This window comes from Zophobas morio, unplaced genomic scaffold (genome assembly GCF_036711695.1).
Source record: "Zophobas morio isolate AGI-343-1 ecotype UQ-CSIRO unplaced genomic scaffold, CSIRO_AGI_Zmor_V1 ptg000002l, whole genome shotgun sequence".
NCBI lineage: Eukaryota > Metazoa > Arthropoda > Insecta > Coleoptera > Tenebrionidae > Zophobas > Zophobas morio.
In genome coordinates this window covers 8,478,799-8,494,184 of record NW_026972107.1, presented here as the reverse complement: position 1 = coordinate 8,494,184, position 15,386 = coordinate 8,478,799, and the positions used below count along the sequence as shown (strand labels likewise).

Genomic DNA, 15,386 nt, shown 5'->3' with positions numbered 1-15,386 from the left:
GGTGTCGTTTGAATTTCCCGCCCCTCGCGAATTCCGGTGCCTGGACCAATGGCGCGCGAGCAATGGCCGCCGCCGGCTTCCGCCAGTGCACTGTCGGCTTTCCGATGGAGTGAACCCCTCTGTGCTGTCAACAAATCTCGAACGTTTCCTTGTGTTACTTTCCGTTAAAAAATTCCTCTGCAGCCAGGTGCCCTACTTCCCAAAGTAGGGAAGCGCAAAAAGTGTTCAGTTAGCCCCCCAAAAACATTTGAAACGATGCCTTCGGCGGCGAACGTGAAAGTTGATAAGCAAGTGTCCCCCGAAAACGCTCTGCCGGAGTCCTCGGGCACGTCGACGCCCCTGCGCCAGGTCATAACCCTCGTAGAGCACAAAATTAGGAACCTCGAAAAGCGAAAAGTGAGTAATCAGCGGTAATTTTCCGCAGTCACGAGGACGTTGCTTTTGCAGTCGAAATTGGAGTCGTACAGGGACCTGCAGAACGCGGGAAAGGAGCTCAACGCCGACCAGAAGACTGCCGTAGCGAAGTACAATGAGGTGACGCAGACGCTGGAGTTCGCCCGAGACATATATAAACAGTTCCTTGGGATTGCTGTGGTATCGGAGAAGGAGGCCAAGAAGCAGGCGAAGAAGGAGGCCGCGGCGAAGAACCAAGCGGAGCTGGCGAGGCTAAGGGAGATCCTGCTGGTGCAGGACGCCCTTAACCAAATGGGGAACGAGGCGGTGAGGGACGACTTCCTGCACGGGAGAAACGGGGCGGCGCAGTTGACTGAAACGGATCTCAAGTGAGTTGGCACGGAAATTGTGAGATTTTCAAAATGGGTTTTTTTAAGGGGCTACAAACTTTATTGAACAATTCTGATGATATGTAAAGGTCCAATAAGGGTGATACAGATTTATGCCAAACCCTGATCAAATTTTATTGTGGCATTGTATCACATCTGCAGCAACGAAAACTTTATGTTCTACTTAAAACACGTATGTGAGAGCTTCAGTACTTTAATGCGCAGTAAATGCTTCAAAAATGTGTGATTGTTTACACGCTTTTATTATTAAAAAGATAAATTTGAGGATTATCGCCTCTACTTTTCCATTTTCTAACAAATACATGTGGATCTTGGCTTGTTTTTATGAGTACCCTTAATACGCTTTATTACGCGTCTAAATATAAAAAAGTTTATTCACTTTGGGCAAGGGAAGTAAGGTGGCGTCATTTGTTTTTGGGATTTCTGATGACAGTGCACTTTTTTTTAACAACAATGGATGTTGCCAAATAATTCATTATTGCATTTTTAAGTTGCTCAATAAATAGATCTAGAAATTGGAATTCTAAGATAATTTTGATATTTTGGTGCGTGGAATATTATAACACAAAAACCCACTTACGGGGACCTAAACTAAACCATTTATTAAAAATTCGTTATTACAGACCTGCTACCTACTCTAACTTGATGTCCGGAACCTCGGCGGCGGTCGGGAGTTGTTCGAAAATTTTTTGCAAATTCTGGGAGTGGTTCGGGAGTTTTCGGCAAGCGACCGAATGGCTGTGTCGCTTACCGAAAATTTCCGAACTACTTGAACATCTGCCAAAATGACCCTATTGCAATAATGCCCCCTTATTATCGCTTGACAAGCAAAAATGTGACCCTATTATTAAACCATGGGTAAAAACACATTTTCCATATTTGAAGTAATCTAATTATTTTAAATTCTTATTTTTCATTCAAAGAATACAGGATATGAGCGTATTTTTTTAATAAAGATTTCCTTATATATTTGTGATGTGTTTAGCATTCTTTTCAGATGACGCCATCGATATTGGTGGGGAGGGGAAATGTTTGGAATCTTGATTGGCCGCAAGAAGTCATTTCGAAAATTATCCAACACAAACCAACAAAAACAGTGTAATATTTGACAAGTAAAATAGTAATTTAATATCGAACACACTAACATTTTCACAGGAATGGCTAATAATTAATTCATCTACTTCACAAACCATTTATTAAATAGAAAGAAAAACACTTCCATTCCGATGATTTATCACGTGAATCGTGTTTGAGGAGCCTTGTCAAATGCAGTCACCTTTACATGTTTAGTTAATCTGGAATAACAAACTAAGTACATATACACAAATAAATGCGTCGTAAACAAATTCGTTACGAACGCCGGACTTAATTTGCTTAATACAACTGTGTTTACGTAAAAGTTTTCTCAGTTCTAATTTAGCCGAATTTGTATACTAAGCTTCTAGTGCTTAAAGGATTAATTAGAAAGCAGTATTTATTACAAGCAAATACGAGCAATAAATATAAACACATGTCGTACATGTTGTTAATTAAACAGTTAAGCAGGTTATGTGTACACGAATCCAAAAATAATTTTATATGAAGGGGGAATGGGATCTGATATAGCACGTAGCTGGCTATTGTCACGATAATGGGCAGACGGTCGCACATAAAGACCTAAATGACAAGCCGACCTTGCGGGTCTACCATGCGACGTGACGTTAAAGTCCCTCTTTATTAAACGGCTTCAAGAGATGTATGGATTTTCTAGTCACAAAAAAATGCGCAATGAAATTAATTTTATTTCTCAAATCCTGTCAAATCGGCAGTCGCTATAACATTTCGTAAAATCCAGTCATAAATAATGGATGTAGTAGCCGCGATCGCCAATAAGTTGGACTCTTGATTTATTACTCATAAAAAGTTTGTTTTGAGCGGTTGAAATTCAATTGGGAACAAAAACGTTTTCACATACGTAAATTATTCCGAGGTATGGATCGTTTTCCACGGGCGCCCTATATTTTGCTTGCGAAATTTCCTGCTCAGTACCTATTGTTTCACACTTTACGAGCCGGGTTTGGTAAATAAAAAATCACATACACCGGGTTTATGAAATCTTATAATTTTATCGCTGGCAGTATCATAAAAATGAAGGTCAGGCGCATCATAGTAGTAGCAATAGATTCCCGTTTTCGAACCCCGAGTACTTCAACCTTTTCTTATTTTTTCATTGCAGACTACTCGACGACTTATACCCAGCTGTGACCCCGAAACATGAAGCCGGCAACCCTACGGCGTTCACGAACGAAGTGCAGGCGGCCGCCGAACACCTCCTGGCCGTCGTCGACGGTAAGCCGAAAGAAGTCTTCGGCGGCACGTACAGCCAGGTGAAGGAAATTCTCGGAAAAATCCACGAGAGTGGCTATTTCGATCAGGTGCAAGTGATGGAAAGCTTCACCGAAGGCGAGCAACCTGAAGTCCCTCCGGCGGAGGCGGCCGTCAGCCACGAGCCGATCGCACCGCAGGAGCCGCCCCAGCAGTTGCCCCCCATGGAGATGCTGTCGATCGACGCGCTGCCTCCTCCGATGATGCCGCAGCCGCCCACGGAGCAGCCCCCCCTCGAGCAGCCGCTGAACCCTGAGCAGCAGCTGTTCTACCAACAGCAACAACAGCAGCAGCCCCCCAGGCCGATAACGGAGATGTTGGGGACGGGGAGTTTCTTCTTCTTGCAGGAGTCGGAGATCGACACTCCGCCCGAACAGATTCCGAGCCAGACGTTCACGAACCAGAGCTTCGTCAGCGCGCCGCCGCCCCCGATCCCGCTGCCGCCCCTCTTCCAGAACATCCCGACGAATCTGCCACCGCAACCGCCCATCCCGCCGGTGTCGGGCAACAACGGGATCGAGGAGCACAAGGAGGAGCACAAGGGGCAGGGCAGCGCGGGGGGGAACCGCCCCCCGCGGCCCAACAACCAATCGTATTACCAGAACAATAACGGATACAGTAACAGGCCTAGACAAAGCAGGAACGGACCTAGACCCGGGAATAGGCATAACTAAGCGATTTCACCGACGAGCCGATATTAGTCCTTTTTTTAATTTAATTTAATTATGATTAAAACAAATTTATTGTAAGTCACTAAAGTCAATTGTAACGGTTTTTTTCGAGGGGTGTGAACTCAAAGTGTGGAGTGATTGGTTGCGTTTTCGACGGAAGGTTGTGTATATATGGGACGCGCTTTGGGTTGGCTCCGACCAATGGATATCTATGCTTTAACATTTAGAGTGTTATTGAAAATGGTTAAACAGCACAATGCGTTGTGGTAATTAAACCTTTTTATCATAGAATGGCATTTTCAGTTTTTACTTCTTTTTCTATTGTACCTTTTCAGTATCGTTACCTAGAAACTAGGACCTTCGGAAATTTTTAGTATTGGCTTTCATTATGAAATTAATTCTAATTGATTATAATTAATTGGATTAATAAAAAGCTGGTATACAATTAACCTTGTCTGATTTTACGAGTTACACATTATTCAAACATTCATTATCGCTCATTTGCCATATCTTATCTTTAGGCGTGTTGTGAAATGTTTGCCGCAGTGAGGTGTTGACCCGTGATGATGGACCGTCACAAAAACCCCTTTACGTGCTATTTCTGCCACAAGAAAATCGAAAATGATACAGAAATGGTAAGTATTCAAACAAGAGACAAAACGCTACGCATTTAAACACTAATTAAAGAACTTCATTTAAATCGACATAAATACATACACCAAGAAGAAAAATAGTCACTAAAACAAATAGTCAGAAACGCAACTAACTTGTCTTCCGCGTACGCCACTGGTGTATTTTTTAATAATTGTGATCATAGAAACAAAGAAGTAAATAACCGCAGCGAAGAAAATTCTACTTAAAAGCTGTATTAGTGTGGAATTACATGCAACCCGTGTTAAAAAACGTTGCTTACATCACAACTCCAAATATCCTTCCTACAGCTATGATATGAAATTGATATTTTAGTTCTTATATGACGAACGACAGTTAAAGAGTGAATTCCATGTCCTGGTGTTCAGTCGTTAATAAAAAATGCCAGGTTCCCTTATCTCTCGGTCAATGTGTTGAAAAATTTTGAAAAAATAATTTTCCAAACTAGTGTGTCGATTACTTTCGTTGTAATTTACGATTGCTATAAATATGATAAATGTATATGATCACTGGCTTCGAAGAATTGATGATATCATCTCAAAATTTCGCCTGACTTATCCTTAAAATATTCCTTTGTCTACTTTTGAACTTCTTTGAAATTATAGTAAAAAAATGGTGATTTAGAGATTACAGACATCATTCAACATACCAGCGAAATTATTTTTTCTTTTAGGGCGAAGTGTTACGTGTTTCCTCACTATTGCGTAGGAATCTTTATAGATTACTTTAGAAACGTTTTATCTAATATTTTAAAATTCTGGGAACACAACTTTGCGTTTGGTATTTCATTGTACCTATCAGTGTGGGTATTTTCGTCTAAAAATTGATGACGTCACCTTAAAATTATTAAATACATCTGCCCTGAAAATATCGAAAAGGTATTGTTTGACTTTCAGTGATATTTTCATTTTTTAAAATTACTTATGGAGGATCTTTTCTAAAAATATGAATGTGTGGACAGAGTTATTTTATCGATTATCTCAGAACCGGCTTATCAAATTTACTTACTATGAGTGGATTTTTTCGATTTATTTTAATACAGGAAGGTGAAGTAGACATTGTGATAACCGAAATATCCCGCCATAATTTCACATGTGAACAAAATTTTAAAACCCGCGAAACTTGAACTCCTGCTAAGATTGCCGAAATTGGTGGACTTCATCTTGTTGCTTCTGTTGTTGATTTTTGCGTCCGAATATCTCGTGAACCGAAGCCCCCATGTCGCATGCAAAAAAAACATACTTCGAGAATAAATGTTCAAATTCAAACTGTTAAACCTGGAAGAAAATATTAAAGTCCTTCAGTTTTTCTAGTCCACGAGGGTATGAATTTAACCGTAATTTTTCAGATCCTCAATGTTTAAAATCAGTTTAAATGCCACAGATTAGTTATTAGCAATCTTGAGAGAGTGGTTAAGAAGTGTGTTATGATACAACTCTTAAGTTAAGTTATAACTTGATAAACAAAACAGTGAAGACTAAGTAAGCGAATTCCCTAACACGTTTGACACCATGTGTTGACTTCGGCGAAATTTTCATTATTTTATCAAACTACTAACTAAATTTAACCTACCCTTAATTTTCACCATGTGGTTACTTCCACTCAGACCAAAGAAACAACAAGTGACGCATTAAACCCAAAACAAATCGACTTTCCCGTTACCAACCCTCATTAACCACCAACTTAAAATTGACATTCAGTAATTCTCTAGACGGTCTCCCACTCCAGCTGAAGATCTCTGCACCTAGTTGCCTATGTTTAACGATTGTATTAACTATTTTTCAAATTCAAATTATTCAAACGCGATTTTGCGCCGTTTTTTTCTCAGCGCGAAATTTCAGTTCGAACTGGGACACCACAATATATTAATTTTTTGTGCTGTAAACTCAGAATTTCGTTTTTAGGGTCACACTTCTGTCTGCGGCAACGTCCTTATCCCTTGCCCCAACAAATGCGGCTCTTACATCCCCCGCATGGAAATGCCCAACCACAAAAAAGAATGCCTCAACAGACCTGGACGATCCATGACAAGACTCACAACCACCACCGACACCATAGAAACCTACGATGACGCCCTCAACACAGCTTCTCTAGACAGACGATTCAACAATACTTCAACAAGAGACGTACTAGAACGGTTACAACGCGACTTCCAGAAATTGTCTACACGATTAGCCAACTACGAGTTATCGTCGTCCTCGAATAGCAGCATCGATTCCCGGAACAACCAGGACTTAGATAGAATCAAATATCAGAACCAGATGCTTCTAGAATGGAAAAAAGCCGTTGATTACAAACTGGAAACTCTACAACAGGCGATGACGTCGTTAGACAAGGCCAGAAGTGAGAGCGAGTACCACTGGCTTAGTCTCCAACAGAAGCTAAGTCTGCTGGATAAGTTCCGGATGGATCTAGACATCGCAATGGACACTTTCCTAAAAGAGCAGAACTACAACCGACAAGCTAATCTCGAATTTGCTAAGAACTTGGACGAGTTTAAGGACTTGTTTGACCAAGAGAACGCTTCAGTTAACGCCTTATGGAACGAGCAAAAGGACATAATTGATGATATTCGCAAAGATGTAGACGGTTTAAAACAAGTCATGGACGAACAGAAAGCAAAGAACGTCAGCGTCATCTTCGATATTAAAACTATAAGTCAAATCGCGTCAGAAACGGCTGAAAAGTTGGAAATACAGGACCGAGAGTTCGCGAAATTTAGACAGCAATTTGACCAACTTAAACTCGATTTGGAAATACTGGAAAATTTGGCGTCTGCGGATGCCAGAACGTCGACACCAGGCCACCTCGTTTGGAGAATCACCGACTTTGAAGCAAAAATGTCCAAATCGAAATCATCCAACTCCGTTCTGAAAAGCCCGATTTTCTACACGCACGATTTCGGGTACAAAGTCAGGGTAAGTTCGCCTAAATGTGAGCAACGTTTTAAAAATTGAACAGATCTTAGCGTACTTGAATGGTCTGAAGAAGTGGAAGGATCGATATGCTTTGGTTTCCATTCACGTGCTGAAGGGCGATTTTGACGCCCTTTTGAAGTGGCCGTGTCATATTGAAGGAACTGTGTCGCTACGCGACCAAGAAAATTCGGAAAATGTTGGTAAGAACTTTGGTTAAATTAGTTTTATCTGGTTTTTTGCAGCCGAAGAACTTTGCCAAACACATCGTCGCGAAAAGGCAAACAGGCGATGAAGAAAATGAAGAACCACAAGAATCTTCATTTTCGTATATCTTTATACCACATGGTACTCTCACGAAGTCGCAATACTTGAAAAACAACGAAGTGTTTCTGGAAATTCGGATCGAGCAAAATAGGAGATTGTTGACCGAGACGACGTTATAACTCATTATTTATTTATTAAAAGTGGTTGAAGATTTACGATTTTTGTAAAAAACTTTATTGAGTGCAATAAATAAGAAAATACATTGTGTTGTTTCATTTAATTTTCTCGCTTGGCTGATGATTTTCGGTCTGAAACGCAAATAATTGGTTACTTCATTTTATAGGTTACGACACGTGATCTTTCACGTGACTGTTATCAACCAGTCACTACGTACCATCTCCTAGAATATATTTGTCAATAGTGAGCATGGGAAATTCGAAGGCCAGAACCCAAATCACCGATACTATCAGCGTTACGATAAAATGTCCGCACCAGTTATAGAACTAAAAACAAATAACTAGTGCTGTGCTAAAAATGTTTAGCTAACTCACCAAGAAATAGTTACTGAAGTAACTACTAGTTTTTAATGTAGCTCCAGCATAAACCTCCACAAGAACGTGAAGTACGTACATGGAGTACGATAATCTTCCCAAAATTTGGAACGATGGCCTTGACAAGAACCACTGTATGATTCCCCCTTGGTTGTGGTAGCAAGAATAAACCATAAAAACTAGGCACAAGCACCAAACTGGTCTGTAGAAAGCCATGAAGAGTGTGTATTTTAGAAGATAGTAGCGGTACAAGACGTCGAACCAGAAAAGATTGAAAGCAAGTGACACCAGTAGTACTATAACCCAAAGACAAACATTCCACAGCTTAATTTTGGGTGAAGTAAAGTGTCAACTTAAAGTACTTACAGGCGAGAAAATGTAAGGTTTGTGTTTGTACATCCTCATGGTAGCCCCAAAGGTAAGTCCGATAAGAAAATCACTGAACCTTTCATGAGCGGTGTAAATACTACAAACGGAACATTAATAATGGTGTTAAATTAGAAACAAGTACCCACTTTCCGGCCGCTTGATCACCAAAATATCTTGTGAAAATTGGTATTATAACAGCGAGCAGGGTCACACCTACCAGGCCGTAAAATACCCCTTTGAAGCTCTTTTTTATAAAGGCGGCCATCGGAATTAGTACTAGAGGTGCCAAAATGAACATCTGCATGTCAGCTGAGAGGTACCATGTCGGATTCACACACTGAAATTACCAAAAGTAGTACCACTTTTCAAATCTCACAGTTCTTACCATGTCGTCCGGATCGGTGTAATTCTGAACGTAGAGGAAAAATTTCCACCACCTATTTAAACAGGTGTCTCTCAACATCTTCGTAACAAGAGTCCAAGTGGGCCCTGTACCCATGAATTTGAAAATGGTAATCGTAACCAAGTACATGGCACCAACAGAGGGTGTTACTCGCAAGTACCTGTGGAGGTACATCTTCGGTACTTTCTTTAATTGCGCTCCAATTGACTCTTCCGAGGTTTTTAAGTAAGTAAAAGCTAGAAGAAAACCCGCCATGAAGAAAAAGGTATCGACTGCAAGAAGACCGCTTTCTATGTAACGATTCGAGATGCTTTGGTCCCAATCTTTCGCTTCCGGGAAGTTTTCTAGACTGATGATACCAGCTTGGAAAACTGAGACCGCGTGAAAGGATAGTACCCACATCATGCTAATGAAACGCATTCCGTTGAAAACTTGGATTTGTTCGGTGGTGTTGTTGCTTATAGCGAGAAGTTTCTTTCCATTGAAGAGGACAGAAAACGCCAGAAGGAGAGGGTGGTGCGGTTCTGAAAGTACTTATTTAGACTGGCGTTTCAAATGAGTTCTGTCGTTACTTTTTTTGAAGTTTTGGCAAAGTGCGTCGTAAATGGTACTTGCAATCATTAACGCGGCTATCACTGCGAAGAAACATCTACGAGAAGAAAGTACTAACTGGAAAGAGTGACAAATGGGTACTTACATTACAGCTATATCGCCTGCCTCGTACTCCGTGTTTGAATCAACAGTTTCGCACGGTAAATCCGTGTATGTTATCAAAGGTACAAGATCGGATAACAAATAACCGTACCAGTAAAAGTGGGCGACTTCTCGAGGGGTACAAGCGTCTGGTACGCACGATGAGTACTTTGAAATCACGTAGGGTATGTCGGGGATTAAAATGTCCCTTACTTGTTTTGATACTTGCGAAAATGTCTCCATCGAAACCTAGAATTTCCAAAATAAGTTTTGATACTTATCACTGATAATTGATAGTGGTACTATTTGTAGCGTTGTAGCATTAGGATCAATACCCAGACTGGTCAAAATTTGGTGAGTTCCTGGTGTTAGTAATATGTTTACTATGATTGTGGATATTCCACAAAATTTCCCACGGATTTGACCATTCCGATCTTCGTGGACAATGGACAGACATTCCGGGAAGTTGCCATAGTCGATGACGTTGCTGTATGACATTCCCGGGGTGAGGAATTTGGATGTAGCGTCATATACTGAAATGCATGGATAAGTAATTTAGAAATATGGAGCGATAAGACTGTTTAAGTTTATCAATTTGCTACTAATTTTATAGCAATTAGGGACCGCGTTCTAAATCAGAGATAAACTCAGATTGCTTTTTAATTACTGGTGAATTATTTGAATTCCTGTGATTAAAAATGTTATTGTGTTTGGTTAGTATATATTTGGTTTTTTTTTGGTATATACATACACTTCCATCCCAGTTCCGGAGTATTGCAGACCGTGTGCATTTGCTTCAAGCAAGCTTTGCTAATGTTGGATTTAGCAGCTGAATGTTCAAACATTTCACAAAGAGTTTCACCATTGTTACTTTGTATGAAACAGAAAAATAATAAAAAGGCACTAAACAAGCGAATCATCTTCGTTGCGATTATCACGTGTAATAAATGAATACTAGTAGTATCAAAATAAAATAATTGGAGAACTGTGTTTTATCGTGATTAAATCGGTTTTGCTGCTATCTCTAATCAGACCTATGATCACTCTTCACTGAAAGGTAAAAGGTTGAAAAAATTTGCCAAATAGATAGTATGTTAATATATCTATTACTGGCTGGACCTATTTTTCTGTGTTTTAACTTTCTTTTTACTTCCTGAGCGTCGGCCGACTTTCTAATTTTATGTTTTCACGACTTCTAGAGTACGAAGAAATAGGTCTCCCGTTTCCGGCTGTCTGTCCATCTGTCCGTCTGTCTGCCGTCTCGAATTTTTTTATAATTCTTTAATTTTGTTCTTTGCATTTGTTGTTATTTACGTCTTCTTTTGCTATTTTATTTTCTGTTCTTTTTTGAAAACAGCGTCTTTATTCATATATATTTTTATCACTGCAGTACTTGGAGTTAGCTTCAAATTTGGATTTGAAGCCTTTTTCGAAGGCTTTTTTCAACATTTACGAGTTTCAGGCTGTTTCTAATCTAACCCAAATTGACCTTAATTTAAGTTAGCAAGTGCGAATCTATGTTTTTAAGCTAATTTTAGCGATATGATTTTATCTCTTTTATGAGCCAAGGTTAGAAATTTTTTAAATAATTTTTGCCGTCTTCGTTTATAATAAAAGAGGCTTGAAATTATCACCATTTTAAACAGTACTTTAATTAAACCACTCCACATCCAGGTGTTCAAAAGTACGACACTCATTAAGTTCAAGTTTGATTGTCTATCACCGATATTTCAGGTGCAACACGCACAAATTGTTTTTTTGATCACACGATAATCACATTTCCCTCGATAAACTGTGATGAAGCAGACAGAAAAATTAATAAACCTGTCAGCAAGATTAATCGAACGCATCGAAATGAAAAACTTTCAAAATTAAATAACTTTATTGTCCTAAAAAAATAAATAATTAAACTATTGTGCTTGCCCTTCCTTCTTCGGTTTTCTTCCTGTAACAAAGTACTGAAACCGTCGCTAAATCAACCCCGAGTACTTACCTGCCCCTCCAAAAATAAACTTTTCGATTACAATCATCGGAGATTCGAAGGCCAGGGTCCAAATGGTCGACAGAATCATAGTAACGATAAAATGGCCACACCACAAATAAAACTAAAAACATAATAAAAAAAATAACCTACAAGTGGCCAAAAACCTGATAGTACTCACGATAGTGTAGTCATCCGCGTTGTACGGAGTTCGTACCAACCCCACGAAATACATTTCGACGACGGCGTGCACAAGGTACATGCAATAGGACAAACGAGCTCCTATCTGGAACGCTGGTAGAGAAAGAAACCAGTTGACGGGACCCCCGTACCCGTGATAGCACGAATACACCAACCAAGCTAGAGAAAGACACCATACGGGCCGGTACAACCCATAGAAGGTAGTATCGGAAATGTGGTCATATATTCGTAGGATATTGTGGTAATAGAGATTAAACGCCACACACGCGTTAAAAACAAAGCACCAGATGGCTAAATTCGTGAGCTGGAAGAAAATGAAATTACATTGTTGGTGTGAGTCGAAGTCGTACCTTGGAGAATGGAAATTTCTGGAAGCGAGGATCTCGCATGATAAATCCGAGAAGAACTCCTATGAGGTAGTTGTTAAAACGCGAATGGGTGTCATATACGCTGTAATAAACATAGTTAGAGTTGTAAAGAATGACGCCGGAGGTAGTACTTGTCGATGGTATCATCGGCATAGCGGATACCCATTGGAAAGAAAACACAGATCACGATTAGAACCCCAAGTCCGATGAGAGCTTCGTTGCGTTTGTTGTTCTTTGACAATTCGGCTAACGGGATTAGTACTATGGGTGCTAAAATAAACATTTGCATGTCGGCTGAGAGATACCACGCATGGGTTAAACACTAAAAAAATGTGCTGTAAAGGTGATTATCCCTCGTTTGTTTCTTACAAAGTCGTCGTAGTTAACATAGTTCTGAATGTAGAGGAAAAATGACCACCAGTGTTCCGTACATTGTCTGCTGAAATCATTCGCAATGTAGGCCCACATGGGTCCGGTACCAGTCATTCTATATATGCTGATTGTGGTGAAAAATAACATCGCTAAAGCTGGTGTTAGTCGCAAGTAGCGATGTACTATCATCATTGGAATACTCTTCAATTGTCCCCGTACTGGTAGTTTAACAGCATTTTTCAAGTACCCGTAACTCAGTAGAAACCCAGACAGAAAGAAGAAAGTGTCTACTGCTATTGGTGCTGACAGCATATACTGGGTTTTCATTTGGTTCAAGTACTGTAAAGCCAAACTTAATCAAAATCCACGAATTCTCATACGTACTTACGTTTGCAATAGTAGAATAGTTAATCAGTGGTAATTGTTCCATGGCCACAAACCCATGCCCAGCGATAACCCACATCATACTAATAAATCTCATCCCGTTCAAACAAGTGATTTGGTTAGGGTTCTTACCCTGACTCGTGTGTAGGAGTTTATTTCCATTGGTTATGAACGAAAACGCCAAATAAATGGGGTGGCTCGGCTCTAAAAGTACTCTTAATTGGTTAGAACACAACCGGTACTACTTACTTCTTTCAAGTTTCAAAAGCAGGAAGTCGTAGCCCGTACTTAATACTATCAAACATAAGAAGAACGCGAGTACACACCTACAAAAGTTAGTAGTACTTTCGATGAAAAGTGAGCAGTTGAAGTACCCACGTGAATACAATATCGCCTGCCCGAAACGTAGTGTTGGAGTCTTTCATCATACAAGGAAGAACTTCGGGGAAATTCACTATTTGCATGTCAGCTAGGTGACCCCAAACGAAAAACATTCCAACTTCTTTGGGGGTACATTTATCCGGTACACACAGCGACAGAAGACTGATTGAGTAATCGTCAGTCGCGTCGCGGACAGTTTTGTTGTAGTTGACCTGTAAATTTTGGTAAAACTTCTTGTGTACGAAAGTACGTGCAGTACCTGTGGAACATTTGCCAGTAATCTCGGTTTAATGTCCAGATTAAAAGGACTAGGTATTGGTTCAAGGTATAAATTAACAATCGCCACACTGTAGCCGCAGTACTTCCCTTTCACCTTTCCCGCGAAATCTTCATAGTCTATGTCTATGCATTCGTCGTAATTTCCGAGATCTTTGTTGCTGCCGTATGACATTCCAGAGATGGGGTACTTGGAGGAAGCGTCCACCACTGGTAAAGGAAGATATGAACGAGTACTATAAAGAAGAGATGGTACTTACTGCGCCACCACAAAGAGCCGTTGTTGCACATTATTAGAAGTTGGTCCATGCATTCCGGGGTTACGTCGTTCACTGCCTGAGCCTCCAGAGATTCGCAAAGAGTTTGGCTGCTGCAGGTTTTGGTCAAGAAAACGACTACAATCACAAAAATCAGCTTCATGGTCTTGGTTTACGCTCATTAACCACGCAATAAATCAATATAATGGGTTGGTGTGGTAAACACACGTCGCAAAGTAAATCTATGAAATCCGATAAAAGTTGATAATTGTTAACAACAGTGTTTGAGGTATTGTGTGGTTATCATACACTTGAACTCATTTTTGTCAGGAATGTCTAAAGGTCGGGCTGTTTCGGCACTGTTTGAAAATTTTAAAAAGAGCGTGTTTGGATGAAGATTATAAAGGTTGACGAAAGTGTGTGGTTTGAGAAAAAAGACTACGCTTAGATAGTTTAATTAGCTTAACTTGAATTTAAAATTAGCTTTGAAACAAAATTATTTCATTGATTTTTTTCATATACGTACTGTTTCAAGTATACTCTTTTAAGATTCGAGTTCAGATAAGTTTAATCTCAATTTAATTGCTATTAAAGACTGAAACGATTGAAAATCTGGAATGAACTACTACAACAAATGTCTGGGCCAAAATGATAAGACAATCTGCTTAGATTCTTTAATAAACTATTTAGCTTATTTCCTTTTTTGATTTTTAATTCTTCATTTTCAACAAAATCTAATTTATTCAGTGTATTTATTGGGCAGGGGAGACACTGAAGTACGATAAAGCATGGTTTCTGGGTGGTACGGCGGTTGTACTGTTGAGGTGACTGATCTTTCGTGCTTTCTTTTTCAAACCCAATCTAGCAAGGCAGAAGAAGTACCAGAAAAGAGCCACCTTTGGACATCTGTCAGATAAGAGTTAGAATTTGGACCAACTAGGGCAAAAATATATGTTATGTAAAAAAAATCACCGTCCGTTACAACCGATTTTATCATTGTTGGCTAATAGCTATTGTTAGCCCTATCTAGATCTTATTTTGATACTTAATAGCTATCTCTTTCTGATTTAATACAAAAGGCAAAAAAAGAAGATTTATAATTAGAACAGTAGACGGAAAATTAATTGTCATTTCAACAAATGATTAAATCAACATTACAAAATATGCTCCAAGCATGAATTGCAAGAATTCTAAGACGTTTTATATTTTTACTTCCTAAACGTAAAGTAGGATGTTGTCATTTCCGTCTGTATGTCGTCGATTATCTGTCTGTAGGCTGTAGGCGATTTTATTACACAGATTATGTGCGAAACTTGATTGATTGCTATAAAATTTGATGTGTACTTTGAGATCATCGTGTAGACTGTAATGTTATTAACGTCATTTATATCTTCTGAGACATTCCTTAAATTTTTTATTATCATGTCAATTAATCTTTCATTTTTGATCAGATTTCTTAATCACAGTTGGAAAAATTAG

General features: G+C 39.5%; 4 protein-coding genes and 1 long non-coding RNA gene across 5 annotated transcripts; 3 read left to right on the top strand and 2 right to left on the bottom strand.

Annotated features, from left to right (window-relative positions):
- The first annotated feature begins 83 nt into the window (after nucleotides 1–83).
- LOC135127003 (caprin homolog) lies at nucleotides 84–4,283 on the top strand. Its single transcript, XM_064053291.1, has 3 exons — nucleotides 84–396; nucleotides 448–782; nucleotides 3,019–4,283. The coding sequence occupies exons 1-3, from the start codon at nucleotides 256–258 to the stop codon at nucleotides 3,839–3,841; spliced, it is 1,299 nt and encodes a 432-aa protein (XP_063909361.1). The 5' UTR covers nucleotides 84–255; the 3' UTR covers nucleotides 3,842–4,283.
- LOC135127029 (uncharacterized) lies at nucleotides 789–2,186 on the top strand. Its single transcript, XR_010280164.1, has 2 exons — nucleotides 789–975; nucleotides 1,801–2,186. It is a non-coding gene; the product is annotated as an uncharacterized LOC135127029 (long non-coding RNA).
- Nucleotides 4,284–4,362: 79 nt separating the features above from the next.
- On the top strand, nucleotides 4,363–7,933 carry LOC135126993 (TNF receptor-associated factor 3). The gene is made up of 4 exons (XM_064053279.1): nucleotides 4,363–4,473; nucleotides 6,394–7,407; nucleotides 7,451–7,603; nucleotides 7,650–7,933. Exons 1-4 carry the CDS (start codon nucleotides 4,402–4,404, stop codon nucleotides 7,848–7,850), a joined length of 1,440 nt encoding a protein of 479 aa, XP_063909349.1. The 5' UTR covers nucleotides 4,363–4,401; the 3' UTR covers nucleotides 7,851–7,933.
- On the bottom strand, nucleotides 7,890–10,620 carry LOC135126988 (nose resistant to fluoxetine protein 6-like). Its single transcript, XM_064053267.1, has 10 exons — nucleotides 10,439–10,620; nucleotides 9,991–10,220; nucleotides 9,692–9,936; nucleotides 9,567–9,643; nucleotides 8,977–9,518; nucleotides 8,738–8,928; nucleotides 8,589–8,688; nucleotides 8,223–8,546; nucleotides 8,066–8,174; nucleotides 7,890–7,979 (listed from the first exon to the last, which is right to left on the bottom strand). Exons 1-10 carry the CDS (start codon nucleotides 10,605–10,607, stop codon nucleotides 7,948–7,950), a joined length of 2,019 nt encoding a protein of 672 aa, XP_063909337.1. The 5' UTR covers nucleotides 10,608–10,620; the 3' UTR covers nucleotides 7,890–7,947.
- A 930-nt stretch (nucleotides 10,621–11,550) lies between these two features.
- LOC135142606 (nose resistant to fluoxetine protein 6-like) lies at nucleotides 11,551–14,143 on the bottom strand. Its single transcript, XM_064074383.1, has 11 exons — nucleotides 13,911–14,143; nucleotides 13,634–13,860; nucleotides 13,372–13,586; nucleotides 13,243–13,319; nucleotides 12,998–13,197; nucleotides 12,607–12,948; nucleotides 12,369–12,559; nucleotides 12,220–12,319; nucleotides 11,850–12,173; nucleotides 11,681–11,792; nucleotides 11,551–11,632 (listed from the first exon to the last, which is right to left on the bottom strand). The coding sequence occupies exons 1-11, from the start codon at nucleotides 14,068–14,070 to the stop codon at nucleotides 11,598–11,600; spliced, it is 1,983 nt and encodes a 660-aa protein (XP_063930453.1). The 5' UTR covers nucleotides 14,071–14,143; the 3' UTR covers nucleotides 11,551–11,597.
- Between the last annotated feature and the right edge of the window lie 1,243 nt (nucleotides 14,144–15,386).

Bases quoted from the DNA above. Each gene is read 5' to 3' on its own strand.
- LOC135127003 (XM_064053291.1), top strand. From the start codon at position 256: ATGCCTTCGGCGGCGAACGTGAAAGTTGATAAGCAAGTGTCCCCCGAA. The intron at 397-447 runs GTGAGTAATCAG...TTGCTTTTGCAG, and splicing joins GGAACCTCGAAAAGCGAAAA to TCGAAATTGGAGTCGTACAG. The intron at 783-3,018 runs GTGAGTTGGCAC...TTTTCATTGCAG, and splicing joins TTGACTGAAACGGATCTCAA to ACTACTCGACGACTTATACC.
- LOC135126993 (XM_064053279.1), top strand. From the start codon at position 4,402: ATGATGGACCGTCACAAAAACCCCTTTACGTGCTATTTCTGCCACAAG. The intron at 7,408-7,450 runs GTAAGTTCGCCT...AAAATTGAACAG, and splicing joins ATTTCGGGTACAAAGTCAGG to ATCTTAGCGTACTTGAATGG. The intron at 7,604-7,649 runs GTTGGTAAGAAC...GGTTTTTTGCAG, and splicing joins ACCAAGAAAATTCGGAAAAT to CCGAAGAACTTTGCCAAACA.
- LOC135126988 (XM_064053267.1), bottom strand. From the start codon at position 10,607: ATGATTCGCTTGTTTAGTGCCTTTTTATTATTTTTCTGTTTCATACAA. The intron at 9,937-9,990 runs GTACCACTATCA...TGGAAATTCTAG, and splicing joins ATGCTACAACGCTACAAATA to GTTTCGATGGAGACATTTTC. The intron at 9,644-9,691 runs GTAAGTACCCAT...TTCTTCTCGTAG, and splicing joins GCAGGCGATATAGCTGTAAT to ATGTTTCTTCGCAGTGATAG.
- LOC135142606 (XM_064074383.1), bottom strand. From the start codon at position 14,070: ATGAAGCTGATTTTTGTGATTGTAGTCGTTTTCTTGACCAAAACCTGC. The intron at 13,861-13,910 runs GTAAGTACCATC...TTCCTTTACCAG, and splicing joins CGGCTCTTTGTGGTGGCGCA to TGGTGGACGCTTCCTCCAAG. The intron at 11,793-11,849 runs GTGAGTACTATC...TTATGTTTTTAG, and splicing joins ACGCGGATGACTACACTATC to TTTTATTTGTGGTGTGGCCA.